This window comes from Clarias gariepinus, chromosome 17 (genome assembly GCF_024256425.1).
Source record: "Clarias gariepinus isolate MV-2021 ecotype Netherlands chromosome 17, CGAR_prim_01v2, whole genome shotgun sequence".
Classification (NCBI taxonomy): domain Eukaryota; kingdom Metazoa; phylum Chordata; class Actinopteri; order Siluriformes; family Clariidae; genus Clarias; species Clarias gariepinus.
In genome coordinates, this window is record NC_071116.1 from 10,130,651 (window position 1) to 10,147,732 (window position 17,082).

The following is a 17,082-nucleotide window of genomic DNA, read 5'->3' on the forward strand; positions in this document are numbered from 1 at the left end:
TTTACGGCAAGCGCACATTATTTTTCTCACTACAATAGAACATGAATACATGAACATATCACTGTACTTGCAACACACGGACCCATTAATCATGATACAGTTTACACGGTAAAAAAAAATAACTGATTATATTAAATAATAATAGCTCTGTATAATTAATACATGTAGTAAGGGACCACCACCAGAGGTCACTGTTTTTCAGTTGTAGTTTTTGTTGGCTGACTCAGTTTTCCAGAAGGCACCTCAGTCAGGTGATGCGAGTGCACACCTGAGCCGAGGTAGCCATTAATCCAACTATAAATAGCTGTTTAGTCTGGGAAACTGGGTCGAGGCATAGGACTCTCCGCCCGGACTAGAATGAAGGGGGACGACATGGCGTGTTCCGCATCTTGCAGCTCCGCTCGTGCGGCGAAGGAAAGACAGCGTGGCAGGTTAAGCGACAGCTGTGGTGTGAATGAAGGGAATGAAGGGGATAGTTTAGATGAAGAGGACGATTTAAATTAAATGAGTTCTGATAACTGGGTTGAACAGATGGCTCAGGTTGAACAGATGTCTCAAAAACGCAAAGACAGAGGCTCAGACTCTGAGGAATTCACCGGAGAAGGGGAAGGAAGGAGTAAAACGATCAGAAAGGAGGATGAGTACAAAGTTATCTTGATGATTGAGACGATGGATGAAATGAGTAATCCAATGCGATTAACAAAGGTACTTAAAAAAGCTGTTGGGGAAATAAAATCAGCCAGGTACCTAACCAACAATCGGGTAATTGTATTTTGTTTGAATAAAAAACAACAAGAGATGTTCATCAAAATGAAGGAGTTAGGAGGATTAGGAGTTAAATGCCATGTGCCTGGCAAGGTGAATGGCATTAAAGGAGTAATTAGTGGAGTCCCGATGTCTTTATTAGATGAGGTATTAAGGAACCAGTTAATGAATGAAAAGGTAATAGATGTGAAAAGATTGTTGTCAAACAGAAATGGGAAAAAAGAGCCATGTAAAACAGTAATGATAACGGTGAATGGGAAAAAGTTTCCAGAAAAAGTCAAAATGGGATATATCTGCTACCCTGTTAGACCTTTTATTAAACCTGCATTGAGATGTTTCAATTGCCAGAGGTTGGGCCATGTAGCAGATGTATGTAAGGGAAAGAAAAGATGCTGTAAATGTGGAGGGGAACACGGTTATGAAGAATGTGGGGATCTAGTTGAACCTAAGTGTTGCAACTGTGGAGGTCCACATAGTGCAGCATACTTAGGATGCATAGCACAAAAACAAGCCATGGAAGCTATGAAGTAAAAATCAGAGCATAATGTTTCTTATGCTCAGGCAGTTAAAAAGGTTCAAAATGAGCAAGAAAACAGAATGAGTTCTGAAAGATCTAATGCAATTGAAACATCAAACAGGAGAGCAGAAAGGTCAAAAACAAGTGTAGATGCAAATATGCTTATGATTAGCAAAGTAAGCTTCATTGCATTTATTGCTGAAGTCATCAACTGTACAGCTCAAACTAACAAAAGAACAGAGAAACTGAAAATCATTATATCTGCAGCAGCTCGTCAGCTAGGTATTACAGAAGTATCAGTTAAGAAAATTCAGACATTACTAGGGCAAACTGAGAATAATGCAATCTCAGGAGATCCTGGACAGGCAAAGGTTAAACAAATAAAACAAATAATATTAGAAAAGATAGATCAAGAGCAACTGGTGGAGGGTGTGCAACGTTTTTAAAGAATGGGGTGGCGTATAGGGAAGTAAGGGTAGAAACACTATATGAATGTATTAAGGTGGAGGTATGGACATCGTTAAGGAAAGTAACAATAATAAACTATTACAACCCGTGTGAACAAATATCTTTAATGGAGTTAAACAACATTTGGAGTAAAGAAGAAGGTATAGTAATATGGTGCGGGAATTTTAATGCACATAGTGTGATATGGGGAAGTTCAAACACAGATAAAAATGGAATAGTGGTGGAAGAATATATGGAAGACAATTTATTGGTATGTTTAAATAATGGTAGCGGTACAAGATTTGACATCAGGAAACAAATAAAATCATGCATAGATCTAACAATAGTCTCAGCATCAATAGCAGTGAAGTGTCAGTGGGAGGTGATGGAGCAAACATCAGTTGGAAGTGACCATTTTCCAGTAAGTTGCACGGTAGGATTAGAAATGCAAAGGAATATGATGATAAAACAAAATAGATGGAAATTTGATAAAGCAGATTGGGAGAGGTATAAGAAAATATGTGAGTTAGAATTAATGAATTGCAGCACAGAGGATGATACTGATAAGCTTACAGAGAAGATAAGTTTGATTTTAGCCAGGGCAGCAAAAGAAAGTATACCACAAGTTGAAGGAAATAGGAGGAAAAGAGCTGTTCCATGGTGCAACGATGAATGTAGTAATTCAATTAAAAACTGAAATAAAGCATTTAGAGTGCTGAAAAAAACATTGACACCAGAAGCTGTAATAGAATATCAGAGGAAGAGAGCAAAAGCTAGAAGAACAATTAAGCAGGCAAAAAAGAGATATTGGAGAGATTATTGTGATTCCATAGGGAAGGAAACTGAATTAGGGGAGGTATGAAGTATGTTGAAGAAGATGATTGGAATATATAAAACCAGAAATATGCCAGTAATCTTAGGAGAAGGGAGGAAAGCTGTTACAGAAAAGGAAAAGGCAGAAATATTAGTTAAAACCTTTCAGAAAGCTCATAGTAAAGAAAAACTTGATGAGAATTACAGAATGAAAAGACAGAAAATGTTGAATCAAAATCAGGACATTTATACTAAACGACCTGATGGAAAAGGAGCTTTAGATGCGGACTTTGAAATGTGGGAACTTAAAAGAGTACTACACAGGATAAAACAAACAGCACCTGGACAAGATAGAATTTGTTATATTATGCTTAAAAATGCAAATGATAGAATACTCAAAGTAGTATTAGATTTGTATAATAAGATATGGGTAGAGGGAAAAATGCTAAAGTCATGGAAACATGCAATAGTAATTCCAATAGCTAAACCAGGGAAAGATTGCAGGGAACTACAGGCCAATTGCGCTTACATCAAATTTATGTAAGCTGATGGAAAAAATGATTGTAAATAGATTAAATTATGTACTTGAGAGTAAGGGAGTGCTGGCACCTAATCAGTATGGTTTTAGAAAAGGCCGTTCAACATTGGATGCATTAGTAAAAATGGAAACAGATGTAAAAAAAGCTATAGCCATTAAAGAGGGATTAGTGGCAGTTTATTTTGATATGGAGATAGCATATGACATGCTATTAAAAGAAGGATTACTTATTAAAATGAAAAGAATTGGGATAGAAGGAAGAATGTTTAATTGGGTTTTAAGTTTTTTATTTGACAGAACAATTCAAGTTCAAGTGGGTGGTGTAATGTCTCAAATTTTAAGTGTGGAAAATGGAACGCCTCAGGGAAGCGTGATTAGTCCTATATTATTTAACATTATGATTAATGATATTTTTAAAGGAGTAGCCCCAGGAATTAACGGTGGTTTATATGCAGATGATGGAATAATTTGGAAAAGAGGAAGGAATATAACTTTTAATATGGATAAAATTCAAGAAGCTATAGAAGTGGTTGGAAAGTGGTCATTAGAATGGGGATTTAAATTTTCAATATCCAAAACATGTTACCAGATTTTCACGAGGAAAAAAATTAAAGAGAATAAAATGCTAAAATTATATGGGTCTTCTTTAGACCAAGTAACAAAGTAACAAAATTTAAGTATCTAGGATTGTGGTTTGATGATAAATTAACCTAGAAAGACCATATAGAATATATATTAAAGAAATGTGGAAAAATTTTAAATTTAATGAGAGCAGTAGCAGGACAAGATTGGGGAGCTGACAAACAGTCTTTAAAGGGCATTTATGTTGGTCTTATGCGATCAGCACTAGATTATGGATGCATAGTTTATGAGTCAGCATCATCAACTTTGTGTGAAACTAGATGTCATGCAAGCTAAGGCATTAAGACTTATTTTAGGAGCAGTTAGAACTACATCCATTGCAGCTTTGCAAGTGGAAACATCAGAAATGCCATTATTTATAAGAAAACGGAAACTAGCTATGGCATACTGGATAAACTTAAAGGGACAGAGAGATGATCATCCGGTAAGGGAAGTCTTGAATGACTGCTGGGAAATTTTAAATACAACAGGTAAAGGCTTTGCATGGGAAATAAAGAGATGGGTTAATGAAGACGGACTAGATTCAATATCATTTACCCCAACAGTAGTATTATCCCCAATTTCACCTTGGATAATAGCTCATCCTGAAATAGACTTAAAATTGCACGAGAACAGAAGGGAAATGGATGAAGCTGTTTAATTACATATGTAAACGAATATATTAAAAACTGACATTATTCATTTCTTCAAATATACACAGACGTGTCTAAGAATACAGATACTGGAAGGACAGGGGCTGCATTTTATGTTCCAGAGTTTAAGGTGAGAAAGGCTGGAAGGATAACAGATGGTACATCAGTATATACAGGTGAGATGACAGCAATTCTAATGGCACTAGAGTGGGTTTATGAAATTAGACCTGATAAAGTGGTAATATGTTCTGACTCTATGGCAGTCCTTAGAAGTTTACAGTCAATGGAAACAAATAGAAGTGATATTTTAACAAAAATCATGATCAGATTATACAGTTTACAACAAGTGGGAATTATAATTCGATTTATGTGTGTCCCAGCACACGTGGGAATTCAAGGTAATGAGGAAGCAGATAAAATAGCCAAAGAATCATTAAAAATGGAAGAACCAAATATAAACCTTTTACTTAGTAGATCAGATGGAAAACAGTTAGTTTTAAAGGCATGTAATAGGAAATGGCAGACATTTTGGGATTCATGTCATACAGGTCGGCATTTTTACGAGGTTCAAAAAACCATAAAGAAAAGCAAAATAGTTCACAACTTAAGTAGAAGAGAACAAGTTATTTTTACACGGTTACGAACTGGACATTCAAATCTAAATAATACTTTACACTTAATAGGGAAGCATAGTACAGGTTTATGTGAAGTCTGCTTGACAGAAGAGTCTATAGAACATGTGTTGAAGGAATGTAAGATATATGAAAAAAGAAAGGAGGATTCTTAAGAAAGAATTACAAGCAGTAGGGTGCCAGGAATTCACCATAAACAGTTTTTTAAATGATGGTCTAAATTCTGGAAAACAAATAAAAGCAGTCATGAGATTTATTAAGAATAGTGGGTTATATAATAGGATTTAGGAGGAAGTAGCTCATACTCTTCACACTCCATCACAGTAGGTGGCGGTATGCACCTTAAAGTTGGTTTGCAACCCGCCATCAAACCAAAAGAAGAAGAAGAAGAAGAAGAAACTGGGTCGAGCATTATTAGTTTAACTACTGTCATTTGTGTGGACATTTTGGTTTGTTTTGGTCTTTGTTTAGTTTATATTTTGATTTAAGTTGTGTTGACTTGGGCTCTCATATTGGCAATAATTTCTGTATATGTTTTGTGTGTCTATGTTGGTGAAGCTGATTCAGTCATGTCATGTGTGGTGTTGTAAGTATTGTGGTTTTTGTCCCCCTGTTTTCTTGTGTGTTTAGCTAGAGCAGGGGGCTGTTTCATAAAAGCCGCTTAGAAAAGCGGGGATTAAAGTCCCAAACCTGACTTGAATGAGCCGAGCTAAACATCCGCGCTTAAATTGGTTCCATAACAGTAAATTGAGGATCATGTGATCTTACTAATTTGAGTCAGGTTTAAATAGTCTAGATAATTGCGCGTGCACGCCATTGTTTAAAAGTCCTGAAAAGTCGAGCATGGGTCAATCGATTTACTGTGGGCTACCATGGCAACAAAAGGAAAAGATAGAGCAGCGATGTTCACGGCAACGGAACAGCGTTTGCTATTGGAAACATATGAAGAATTTAAAGATGTCATTACCAAAAAAGGCAATACAGCGGCAATAAATAAAGCAAGAGAGAAAGGTTGGCAGGAAATTGCTGATCGTCTCAATGCGTAAGTAGCGGTGTAAACTATTTAAAATACTTTATCAACATTGAATGTGTGTCACAATACATTGCAAAGTTTGTGTGTGAATAACAGTAACGTTAATTGCTTTCACGCAGCAGCAACTTAAGTGAAGGAAAAAGAACCTGGCAGCAGGTGAAAATAAAATATAAAAATATAGTTCAGAATGGTAAGTAAATCTAATGGTATGTACATATGTAATCAATGCCAGCCTAAAGTTACAACTATTCAGTTTTTTTTTTTAATTGCAGCGACCAAAAAGAAGACTGAGGTTGCTGGCACTGGGGGAGGGCCACCACCAGCCAGCTTCACTCCTGCAGAGGAGCTGGCTTTGGAAATTAATAAAGGGAGGCCCGTCCTTGAGGGAATAGAGGGGGGGACATCATCTAAAATGATATCACCTAGTATAAGGAGTGAGTATATAAAAGGTGTGTGTGTGTTTTATTATCATTATTCCTTTCTGACTAACTGATTTCCTCCTTCCTTAGGCATTGTAAGCCTAAGTACATCATAGCAGTAATGTCACGTAGAGGTACTTGTGCTACTGTAATGGTGCATTTTGGTAAAAAAAAATATTTTTTCTATCATGTTTGGTTTCATAGTGACAAAAGATTCTGTATGCTTTATGGATCCACCAGACATCATGTTGCCTGTGAGTATGAGACCTTTTAAATCAGTCATGTAAGCTAATGAGTTTGATCAGTGGTCACAGGGAGAAGGCCCATCAGTTGAGGAAGATGAGGAGACTGTGTCTGTATGTTCAAGGAGGCCTGAGGTAGTCACAGGTTCCATGCGATACTGTATTGAATATTAAAAAGTGTACTTGTGTGATAAAATGATCATAATGTGTTTTCAGGATGCTGACACTGTTCTAGAGCCCTCTCAGTCTGGGACCACATGTGAAAAAGTGAGTATTAAGAAATGAAAACAATGTGCCAAGAGTGTTCAATGAAATAACTTTAAATCTATGTTGCTACAGAACCCAGAAAACATAAAAGGAGTGTATAAACGCTACCTCCTTAAACAAATGGAAGCGACTGATATCGACATCCAGTATAAAAAACTGAAGATGAGGAAGTTGGAGCTGGAAATTCAACAGCTACAGAAAAATGCAAGTAGAACTACCATTTTTTAAAAAGGAAAAGAAAAAAAAACCATTACCTTTTTGATCACTTTCCACAACATTTATTTGTGTTTTCACCCCTAACAGGCAGATTCACTCTGAATAAAGACAAATCACATTAAATACTTTGACTTCTGTGTGTTTGTTCAACTAAGGAGAAAGTTGAGGGGCCAGTGGAAAATTTTAAAGCCTTAAAGCAAAATAATTATTTGCATATGTGTCTCGTATAAGTCTGCCTGTTTCGTTTTCTTCCAATACGGCTTCATTGCCCCAGTCTTCCTCTTCAACAATCCTTGGTTGCCTCTCTCTCCTCAGACAAGCAATGTTATGGAGCACTACACAAGCAACTACAATGTCACATGCCCTAGGTGGAGTCACTCTGAGGTGCTTCAGGCACTGGAACCTTGACTTTATCAGCCCAAATGCCATCTCTATACGACCTCTTGTGCGTGCATGGGCAATGTTGTAGCGGTGCTGTGCCTCTGTCTGGGGCTCCTGATAGGGAGTCAAGAGGTAAGGCAGGCATGGGTATCCCTTGTCTCCCAGCAAAACTCCTGAGAATTCTCCTGCATAGACAGAATGAATATATATAGATATATAATGTGTTTTTTTTTTTTTTTTTTTTTTTTTTTAAGACTTTTTGTGATTTAAGTGATTATTAGCATACCTCTTGCTAGTTGTTGGTAGAGAGATGAGGCTCTAAAGATTCTGGAGTCATGCACAGAGCCTGGCCATTTGGCCTCTACATTTGTGATGATGCAATCTGCATCACTAATCATCTAAAATAAATTAAACTTGTAGGTCACTACATTTTAATTGCAATGAACTAAACACTGGTGCCCAGCTTAGTACAGAACACTCAGTGCTAGAGCATAGCCTTCAATATCATCTCAGTGGGACCGTACCTGTACATTGATGCTGTGTAATGATTTCCTATTCACAAAGTCCGCTTCATGTGGACCAGACGGACACTTAATACGCACATGGGTGCAGTCCAATGCACCGATAACATTTGGGAAACCTAGGAAAATTGTTTGTTTGTTTTAAATATGTCCCATGTAGTCAAAAAATATTTCCATGTTTTATAGAGTTATTTGAACTTACCAGCTATTCCATAAAAGGCATGTTTAATGGTACGAATAGCTTTGTGGCCAGGGAATGTGATGAACACATTGAGTAGTCTTTTTAAAGAAAGGTACACAGTTCGTACAGAGCGGCAAACTGATGCTTTGCTGATATACTCTGCATCTCCAACTGTGTACAAAAATGTTCCACTGGCAAAAAAGCGAAGTGCAATGCACACTGTCTGTGGGACTGTGAGCGCTCTGTTGCGGCGTGTTTTATTTGCAATGTGTGGGCTTAGTAATCTACAAATATATGCAATCCCATCTCTTGAGAACCTATATCGCTCATACAGGTAGCTGTCATTAAAAGCCAATGGGTCTGACCTGTCTCTGAAAGTTCTCTCTCTTTGAAATGCCCTCCGCAAGACTATAGCTCCCTCATCCACCACCTCATCTATGAAAGGACACGCCATGGTTAAGTTTGGAAACGAGTTCAGCTCCCTATTTATATACTTTTAATTAATTAATTACCAAACTCACCAATTAAACACAGAGGTTTTGAACATTTCTTAGTGTATTTATACCTTATAATTTCTTACATTTATTAGTAAAGTACATTTCCTTATTTATTTAAAAAAAATTAAGTTAAATAAAATAACATCGAATTACCAGCCAGGTGAGTATAAATGGTATGTTCGTTAAACCTGAACTCAGACTTAGCCTGACAGTTAGCCTGCCCCGGACCAGGTTAATTTGCCAGCATAAGTTGCCGGGGTAACTGAGTTTGAACTTTTTTAAGTTTGATTTATGAAACCGAATCTAGCAAAAATAAGCCTGGCTAACCGAAATAAGCCTGGCTTATACTCTAATCTTGGTTTATGGAACAGCCCCCAGGTCAGTAGATAGATGTGTGTTTGGATAGGAGTGTGTTTAGCTAAAATCTATGTTGAGCTAACTAGCATGCTTCTAGCCATAGCTCCTTTGTGTCTCTAGCCATTCGGTTTTTCCTGACTCCCTAGATCCCAGTGAGCCTCTTTGTCTCTCCTTGTCTCTACGTGTCTGTCCTTGTCTCTCCCGTCTTGCCTTGTTGTGTCCTGTTTCAGCTCCACGTGTAGTTTGTGTGTCCTGTTACGTGTTTCGTCCTTCTGCCTGTGTTTCGCCACAGGACGTGTGTTAGTCGTCCTTCTGCCTGTGTTTCGCCACAGGACATGTGTTGGTCGTCCTTCTGCCTGTGTTTCGCCACCAATCTTAAACGTAGTGTAACAGGTATTAGTGCAGCATCTGCGAGCCTCACGTGGAGGCCGCAGCAGCATCCGCGAGCCTCACGTGGAGGCCGCAGCAGCATCCGCGAGCCTCACCTCGTCCAGTAGCCCTTATTCGAGGCTCCGCCCCTTCGGAGCGACATCTCAGCGCTGTATCCACCGGGCAGGGTGCATCGGCCACTGTCTTCAGGGGCTCTACTCTTCAGAGCAATACAGTGCTGCCCCTCCGCCTGGCCTACAACAGCGATCCGGTGCTGCCTCCACCACACAGTCAACTGATGGAGCTAGCCCATCGGGTTCGGGTGAAAGGACAAGGGAAGTGCCTGGGGGCCACCGATAGCGCCCCCACAGGACGTGTGTTAGGCACCCTTCAGCCTGTGTTTCGCTACCAATCTTAAACGTAGTCTAACAGATATTAGTGCCTGTTGGTGTCCCTTTGTCTGTGTCCTGCAAGAGAGCCCATGTTGACCCCCATGCTTTTAAGTATTATTTGAGTTTGTTTGTTCCTTTGTTTTTGTGTCTTTATTATTGTTGTGACAACCCTTATTAAAAGACTCTTTTTGTTAAAATACCCCTCTGCCTTTATGCCTGCTCTCTCCGCCCACGGCGATCAACATCCGCCAATACACCCCAATCAGGACACATGTCAAATTGCTGAAAATTATAAGAAATACAAACAACAGTACAAATAAAAGCATGGAAGATTTTAAACATGCACAGAAGCACCCCTAATTTGCATGACACTGCCTGAGATATACTGGTAGAACTGGAGTGCCCTAATCATCATAGTATTCATATACATAGATTCCACTATATCTCTTCAAATTGCTCACGTTTGATAGAAATTGAAAAATGTCTTAAAAATGTCCCATTTTAGATATGCCCTTAACATTTATTAATGTTTCAGTAAGCAGTTTATTATGCACATCCTTATTAGGCAGTTGCATGACAGAAAAGGTGCTGTCAAAATAAAGTTCCTGATATTTTAATTTCTATGGTAATATGGATTGTGCAAATACAGTAAATTGATTTTTATACTCCCTCTTACAACGTGTCTGTCCTGTTGCTGATTTTTCACTGTGGAATTTTTTAATCCATGTGATGCACATTGGAAGAAAGAGGAAGAAAAGCAAGCTCAAAATCAATTTAATGATCACAGACAGACTTGTGTCACATACATTTGCTAAGGTTGTAGAGGTTGCAAGGTAGCACCATACAGTTGCTAAATTAAAAAGGGAACTTATGTGCGTATCTTTGCATGCATGCTCGTGAGAGTGAGCACTCTCTGTCATTTGGTGTTGCTACGTTACCTTGATGCTAAAGTATAGCGGCAGGAGTTTTAACTGTAGATTTAACAGCGAGCAACTTAGGATGGCAACTAGTCCACCATGTACAGTAAACAAAACTCAAGCTCAAACTAATCAAAACATATCTTAGATCCACAATGGCCCAAGAGCACTTATCAGGACTTTCTATTGCTAGTATCAATCATGAAATTAGTAAGACTGTCTTCTTCTTTGTCTTTCGGCCGTTCCCTTTCAGGGGTCGCCACAGCTAATCATTTGCCTCCGTCGAACCCTATCCTCTGCATCCTCTTCTCTCACAACGACTAACTTCATGTCCTCTCTCACTGCATCCATAAATCTCCTCTTTGGTCTTCCTCTAGACCTCCTGCCTGGCAGTTCCAACCTCAGCATCCTTCTACCGATATATTCACAATCTCTCCTCTGAACATGTCCAAACCACCTCAATCTGGCCTCTCTGACTTTATCTCCAAAACATCTAACGTGGGTTGTCCCTCTGATAAACTCATTCTTGATCCTATCCATCCTTGTCACTCCCAAAGAGAACCTCAACATCTTCAGCTCTGCTACCTCCAACTCTGCCTCCTGTCTTTTCTTCAGCGCCACTGTCTCTAAGCCGTAGAGCATTGCTGGTCTCACCACTGTCCTGTACACCTTTCCTTTCATTCTCGCTGATACTCTTTTATCGCACAACACACCTGACACTTTTTTTCCACCCATTTCAACCTGCCTGTACCCGCCTCTTCACCTCATTTGAACCCTCTCCGTTGCTCTGGACCGTTGACCCTAAGTACTTAAAATCCTGCACCTTCTTTACCTCTGCTCCCTGTAGCCTCAATGATCCTCCTGGGTCCCTCTCATTTACACACATGTATTCCGTCTTGCTGCGGCTAACCTTCATTCCTCTGCTTTACAGAGCATACCTCCACCTCTCCAAATTTTCCTCCACCTGTTCCCTGCTCTCGCTACAGAGCACAATGTCATCTGCAAACATCATAGTCCATGGAGACTCCTGTCTTACCTCATCTGTCATCCTGTCCATTACCAGAGCAAACAAAAAGGGGCTTAGATCCGATCCTTGATGCATACCCACCTCCACCTTGAACTCTTCTGTCACACCTACAGCACATCTTACCACTGTCTTACAGCTCTCATACATGTCCTGCACCACTCTAACATACTTCTCTGCCACTCCAGACCTTCTTATACAATACCACAGCTCCTCTCTTGGCACCCTATCATACGCTTTCTCTAAATCTAAAAAGACACAATGCAACTCCCTGTTAACTTCTCTGTACTTCTCCGCCAGCATCCTCAAAGCAAATACTGCATCTGATGTACTCTTTCTAGGCATAAAACCATATTGCTGCTCACAAATGCTCACCTCTGCCCTTAACCTAGCTTCCACTACTCTTTCCCACAGCTTCATTGTCTGGCTCATTAGCTTTATACCTCTATAATTGCCACAGCTTTGCACATCTCCCTTGTTCTTAAAAATTGGCACCAATACACTTCTCCTCCATTCCTCTGGAATCCTCTCACTCTTCAAGATCTTGTTAAACAAACTTGTCAGAAACTCTACTGCCACCTCTCCTAAGCACTTTCATACCTCCACAGGTATGTCATCAGGACCAACAGCCTTTCCACTCTTCATCCTCTTCAACGCTCTTCTCACCTCACTTCTACTAATATTTGCTACTTCCTGTTCCACAACAGTCACCTCTTCTACTCTTTGTTCTCTTTCGTTTTCCTCATTCATCAACTCCTTAAAGTACTCCTTCCATCTTCCCATCACCCTCCTGGCATCTGTCAGTACATTTCCATCTCTATCTTTAATCACTCTAACCTGCTGCACATCCTTCCCATCTCTATCTCTCTGCCTTGCCAACCTGTACAGATCCACATCTTCCTCCTTACTGTCTAGCCTAGCATACAAGTCCTCATATGCTCTTTGTTTGGCCTTTGCCACCTCTACCTTCACCTTACTCTGCATCTCCCTATACTTCTGTCTACTCTCTTCAGTCCTCTCAGTGTCCCACTTCTTCTTAGCTAGCCTCTTTCCCTGTATACACTCCTGGACTTCCTCATTCCACCACCAAGTCTCCTTGTCCACTTTCCCCTTACCTGATGATACACCAAGTACCCTCCTACCTGTCTCCCTGATCACATTGGCTGTAGTTGTCCAGTCAACTGAAAGCCCCTCCTGACCACCCATAGCCTGTCTCAACTCCTCCCTAAAGACTTCACAACATTCTTCCTTTCTCAGCTTCCACCACTTTGTCCTCTGCTCTGCCTTTGTCCTCTTCGCCTTCCTCACCACCAGGGTTATTTTACACACCACCATTCTGTGTTGTCTGGCTACACTCTCCCCTACCAACACTTTGCAGTCACTGATCTCTTTCAGGTTACAACGTCGACACAAGATGTAGTTGACCTGAGTGCTTCTGCCCCCACTCTTATATGTCACCCTATGTTCCTGCCTCTTCTGGAAGAAAGTATTTACTACTGCCATTTCCATCCTCTTTGCAAAGTCCACCACCATCTGTCCTTCTACATTCCTGTCCTGCAGACCAAACCTGCCCATCACATTTTCATCACCTCTGTTCCCTTCCCCAACATGTCCATTGAAGTCTGCACCAATCACCACTCTTTCACCTCTGGGGATGCTCTGCATCACTTCATCTAACTCACTCCAGAATTTCTCCTTCTTTTTTAACTCACATCCTACCTGTGGGGCATAACCACTAACAACATTGAACATTATCTCTTTGTAAGAAATTTGTAAGACTGTATCATATGAAATAATTGATTATTTTGCAGCACAGAAGTCACGAAAAAAGAAAAATCTACCGTACCCTTATATGTATTTTTATATAATATTAATTTGTATTTAATTTTATTTGTTCTGTGTACTGTACAGTATGTTGTTTACTTTTTCAAGCACACTGTACATATATTTGCATTACCATACTTTACTTGCAAACTTGTTTACATTTGATAAAATGTTTTTACACCATGTTTTGTATGTTAAATATTTTATGGAATGGTTGATGATTAAATATTGTAATTTTATGCGCTTTTTCCTAACTCGTGACATTGCTATGACAGTTATTTACACCAGTGGGGTGAGTTTTCATGATCTCGCTTAGGGTTAGTGATACGATGATATGATCTTACCAAGAGACCAGGTATAGCGGGAGAATAGAAGAGGACCCAGTACTGAGCCCTGTGAGACACAAGTGGAGTAGAGTCTGCATTGGGTAGATTTGGATCTCCTCCATGTCACACCATTTGATCTATGTTCTAGGTAAAAAGCAGAACATTGCCATGCCGTTACAAAGATTCCAAAAATCTTTTGGTTCACTGTGTCAAATGAAGCTGACAGGTCCAGGAGGATAAGGACAGATGACAGCTTAGCTGATCTAGCAGCATTGTAAACATTAAAGCACTTTTTGTAAGTCGCTCTGGATAAGAGCGTCTGCCAAATGCCTAAATGTAAATGTAAATGTAGCAGCATGGAGGTTCTTGGTAACTGACAGAAGGGCAGTCACTGTGGAATGTGCCACTTTGAATCCAGATTGGTTGGATCATTGAGGTTTCACAGGGATCATGCGCAGAGGCTTTTCCTGTAGAAGGCGGCTTTGGCAGAAGTCGCATCGCATGAGAATTTGGAGAGAAGAGCTCGGTAAGATACAAAATCTGCATCAATCTGTGATTTCTTCCATCTTCTCTTTGCTGTTCTTAATTCTCTCCTGTTGTTGCATAATACCTTGGATAGCCAAGGAGCAGGACAAGAAATCTTCCTTGGTTTAGAGGACAAAGGGCATAGGAGGTCCATGGATGAGGAGAGAGAGGAGAAAAAAGTATCAGTTGCATTCTCTAGTGGTTGAGAGGAAAAGGAGTCTGGGACAAATGAGGGGGTACAGATAGACACAGAGGAAAGGGAAATAGTATGAAGAAGGTTTCTGCAGGCAAAAGAAAAATGTTGGTGTTTAGCTTTAGACACGATAGGAAGGGTGATGATGAAGAATACCAGTTAAAGATTGGCTTTATGAAGAGGGATAGCAATAATATCTGTGACTGGGGAAGGGCAGCAGAACACCAGTTCAAGAGAATTCCCTCTCTTGTGTATGGGAGGGCAGCTATTTGGTGTTAAGGAGAAGGAGTTAAGGAAAGGGAGAAGGAAAGAGGATTGGAGTTTGTCAGAGAGGAGGTGGAAATCCCCAAGAAGAGTAAAAGGAGTGTTAGTGGAGTCCTAGCCTCGACTGATGCAGACAACTGTTCTTTGAGTACTTGTTACAGCTAGTGATCAATAGTTCAGGACTGGAATTTTTTAAAGTTTTGTACCTAAGCCTCCAAAAAAGAATCATCTGTTATATTGAACTTCCAGCTGCCTAACACACAGTATGACTGCAAAACAATTCCTGCTTTCCATTATCATCCAAATGAGGATGCGAAGGGATTTTTTCATTGCCAATGCTGCCCTCTGTTTGCTCATCAGGGATAAACTGATCATTTTGATTTATACATATTTTCTTACATTTCCATAATTTTTATTCTGTAAAGCTGCTTTGTGATAATGACAATTGTTAAAAGCACTATAAGAATAAAATTTTATAAAAATTTAATTTAAATATCTGACTGTGACCACTGTCAGGCCAACTTTTTAGGTCAATATCAAATCTCACTTTATATCCAAGATCCTAGAAAAATATTGTACTGCATACAATGAATACAGCTATAAGGGTAACAAGTTACAATTGAACTATAAGGCGTTTGATTGTGCCCTGAAGAAAATGGGTTTCTTTTTGAATCGATTCCATCTCTTTTTTGCACCATTAGCTCTGGCTTTCTTGTCAGGATAAAGATTTTTTTATTTTTTATTTTCTTTTATGGAATTGACTGAATTACGTTTAGAAAATCTTAAGGGGGATGGGTAATTGAGGCATTAAATTGAATGATATTACATTTCATTAAATAATTATATGTTCATTGTATTACTTCATACATCATATACTTAATAAACTCATCTAATATTTTGTTTGTACAGTATATGGGTAGACAAAATAACCTTTAATGTTATTTCCTATAAGTATAAATTATTTTCATTGTCAAAGTCACATCAACAAAAATGTTTTTACCAACAGAAAATATGTAACGACTGCTTATTAATTATACAGTTTTTGTTATCTATACATAGAATAAAACTGTAACATTGGCATGTTTGTACATTGAAGATCTTGGCGAAAAAAAAATATTTGGGAGGACATAAGATAGGTAATAGAACACATCAATATGTTGGAATTTTGATCTGTCTGTTTGTTTGTGCGTGCATGCATTTCATAAGAACTGCTACTTTAAAATTTGAATGGAAAATTATACCATTAAAAAAATCAACCTTAAAAAAATCATTAGTTAATCTAAAAATTCAACAGATGCTGCTGTGCATTTTTTAATATGCACTTATAAGAGTGCAATTAAAATCTACTTAATAAAAGTGCTCTGACACCTTCATGGCACTTTAAAGTAACAGAAAAGAATTTAGTTCATTCCAAAATTCAACGATGGCATGCTACATTTTTAAAACACGTTTCAGAGTGTACAATTAATGAAGTCACAGGCACAGTGTGCAACATGAAATGGACATGAACTGGATTGCAAAATGGATGTTAATATACTGAACAAAAATATAAACGCAACACTTTAGTTTTTGCTCCCATTTTTTATGAGATGAACTCAAAGATCTGAAACATTTTCTACATACACAAAATAACCATATCTTTCAAATATTGTTCACAAATCTGTCAAAATCTGTGATAGTGAGCACTTCTCCTTTGCCGAGATAATCCATCCCACCTCACAGGTGTGCCATATCAAGATGCTGATTAGACAGCATGATTATTGCACAGGTGTGCCTTAGACTGGCCACCTGTAAAAGGCCACTTTGAAAGGTTCAGTTGAATCACACAGCACAATGCCACAGATGTCGCAAGTTTTGAGGGAGCGTGCAATTGGCATGCTGACAGCAGGAATGTCCACCAGAGCTGTTGCTCGTGAATTGAATGTTCATTTCTCTACCATAAGCCGTCTCCAATAGTGTTTCAGAGGATTTGGCAGTACATCCAACCAGCCTCACAACCGCAGACGACGTGTAATCACACCAGCCCAGGACCTCCACATTCAGCATGTTCACCTCCATGATCGTCTGAGACCAGCCACTCGGACAGCTGCTGAAACAATCGGAGTGCATAACCAAAGAATTTCTGCACAAACTGTCAGAAACCGTCTC

At 39.2% G+C, this 17,082-nt stretch overlaps 3 protein-coding genes across 10 annotated transcripts in view; 1 reads left to right on the top strand and 2 right to left on the bottom strand.

Annotated features, from left to right (window-relative positions):
• The first annotated feature begins 5,366 nt into the window (after positions 1-5,366).
• LOC128545477 (uncharacterized) lies at positions 5,367-7,286 on the top strand. Of its 5 annotated transcripts, none has more exons than XM_053515766.1 (8): positions 5,367-6,028; positions 6,139-6,209; positions 6,292-6,468; positions 6,643-6,692; positions 6,744-6,815; positions 6,897-6,947; positions 7,020-7,155; positions 7,255-7,286. In XM_053515766.1, exons 1-8 carry the CDS (start codon positions 5,859-5,861, stop codon positions 7,263-7,265), a joined length of 738 nt encoding a protein of 245 aa, XP_053371741.1. In that variant the 5' UTR covers positions 5,367-5,858; the 3' UTR covers positions 7,266-7,286. The 5 variants fall into 5 exon arrangements, with proteins under 5 accessions (XP_053371741.1, XP_053371743.1, XP_053371744.1 ...); XM_053515768.1 differs by having other exon boundaries at positions 6,753-6,815; XM_053515769.1 differs by having other exon boundaries at positions 6,292-6,453.
• LOC128545476 (putative nuclease HARBI1) lies at positions 7,162-8,769 on the bottom strand. The gene is made up of 4 exons (XM_053515765.1): positions 8,268-8,769; positions 8,069-8,184; positions 7,831-7,942; positions 7,162-7,729 (listed from the first exon to the last, which is right to left on the bottom strand). The coding sequence occupies exons 1-4, from the start codon at positions 8,698-8,700 to the stop codon at positions 7,347-7,349; spliced, it is 1,044 nt and encodes a 347-aa protein (XP_053371740.1). The 5' UTR covers positions 8,701-8,769; the 3' UTR covers positions 7,162-7,346.
• A 1,099-nt stretch (positions 8,770-9,868) lies between these two features.
• The window catches only part of zcchc9 (zinc finger, CCHC domain containing 9), a 28,202-nt gene continuing 20,988 nt past the window's right edge, over positions 9,869-17,082 (bottom strand). The window contains exons 6-7 of one of the 4 annotated variants that reach the window (XM_053515784.1): positions 13,971-14,096; positions 9,869-10,566 (exon numbers count right to left, since the gene is read on the bottom strand). In XM_053515784.1, the coding sequence (XP_053371759.1) occupies positions 10,475-10,566; positions 13,971-14,096 (218 nt within the window). In that variant the 3' untranslated portion in view covers positions 9,869-10,474. The remainder of the gene's footprint in view (positions 10,567-13,970; positions 14,097-17,082) is intronic. The other 3 variants (XM_053515783.1, XM_053515788.1, XM_053515786.1) reach the window with 3 other exon arrangements.

Excerpts from the sequence above, each read along its gene's own strand:
- LOC128545477 (XM_053515766.1), top strand. The coding sequence starts at position 5,859 with ATGGCAACAAAAGGAAAAGATAGAGCAGCGATGTTCACGGCAACGGAA. Across the intron at positions 6,029-6,138 it reads ATTGCTGATCGTCTCAATGC|CAGCAACTTAAGTGAAGGAA; the intron begins GTAAGTAGCGGT and ends GCTTTCACGCAG. Across the intron at positions 6,948-7,019 it reads CTGGGACCACATGTGAAAAA|AACCCAGAAAACATAAAAGG; the intron begins GTGAGTATTAAG and ends ATGTTGCTACAG.
- LOC128545476 (XM_053515765.1), bottom strand. The coding sequence starts at position 8,700 with ATGGCGTGTCCTTTCATAGATGAGGTGGTGGATGAGGGAGCTATAGTC. Across the intron at positions 7,943-8,068 it reads TACACAGCATCAATGTACAG|ATGATTAGTGATGCAGATTG; the intron begins GTACGGTCCCAC and ends AATTTATTTTAG. Across the intron at positions 7,730-7,830 it reads CTACCAACAACTAGCAAGAG|GAGAATTCTCAGGAGTTTTG; the intron begins GTATGCTAATAA and ends CTGTCTATGCAG.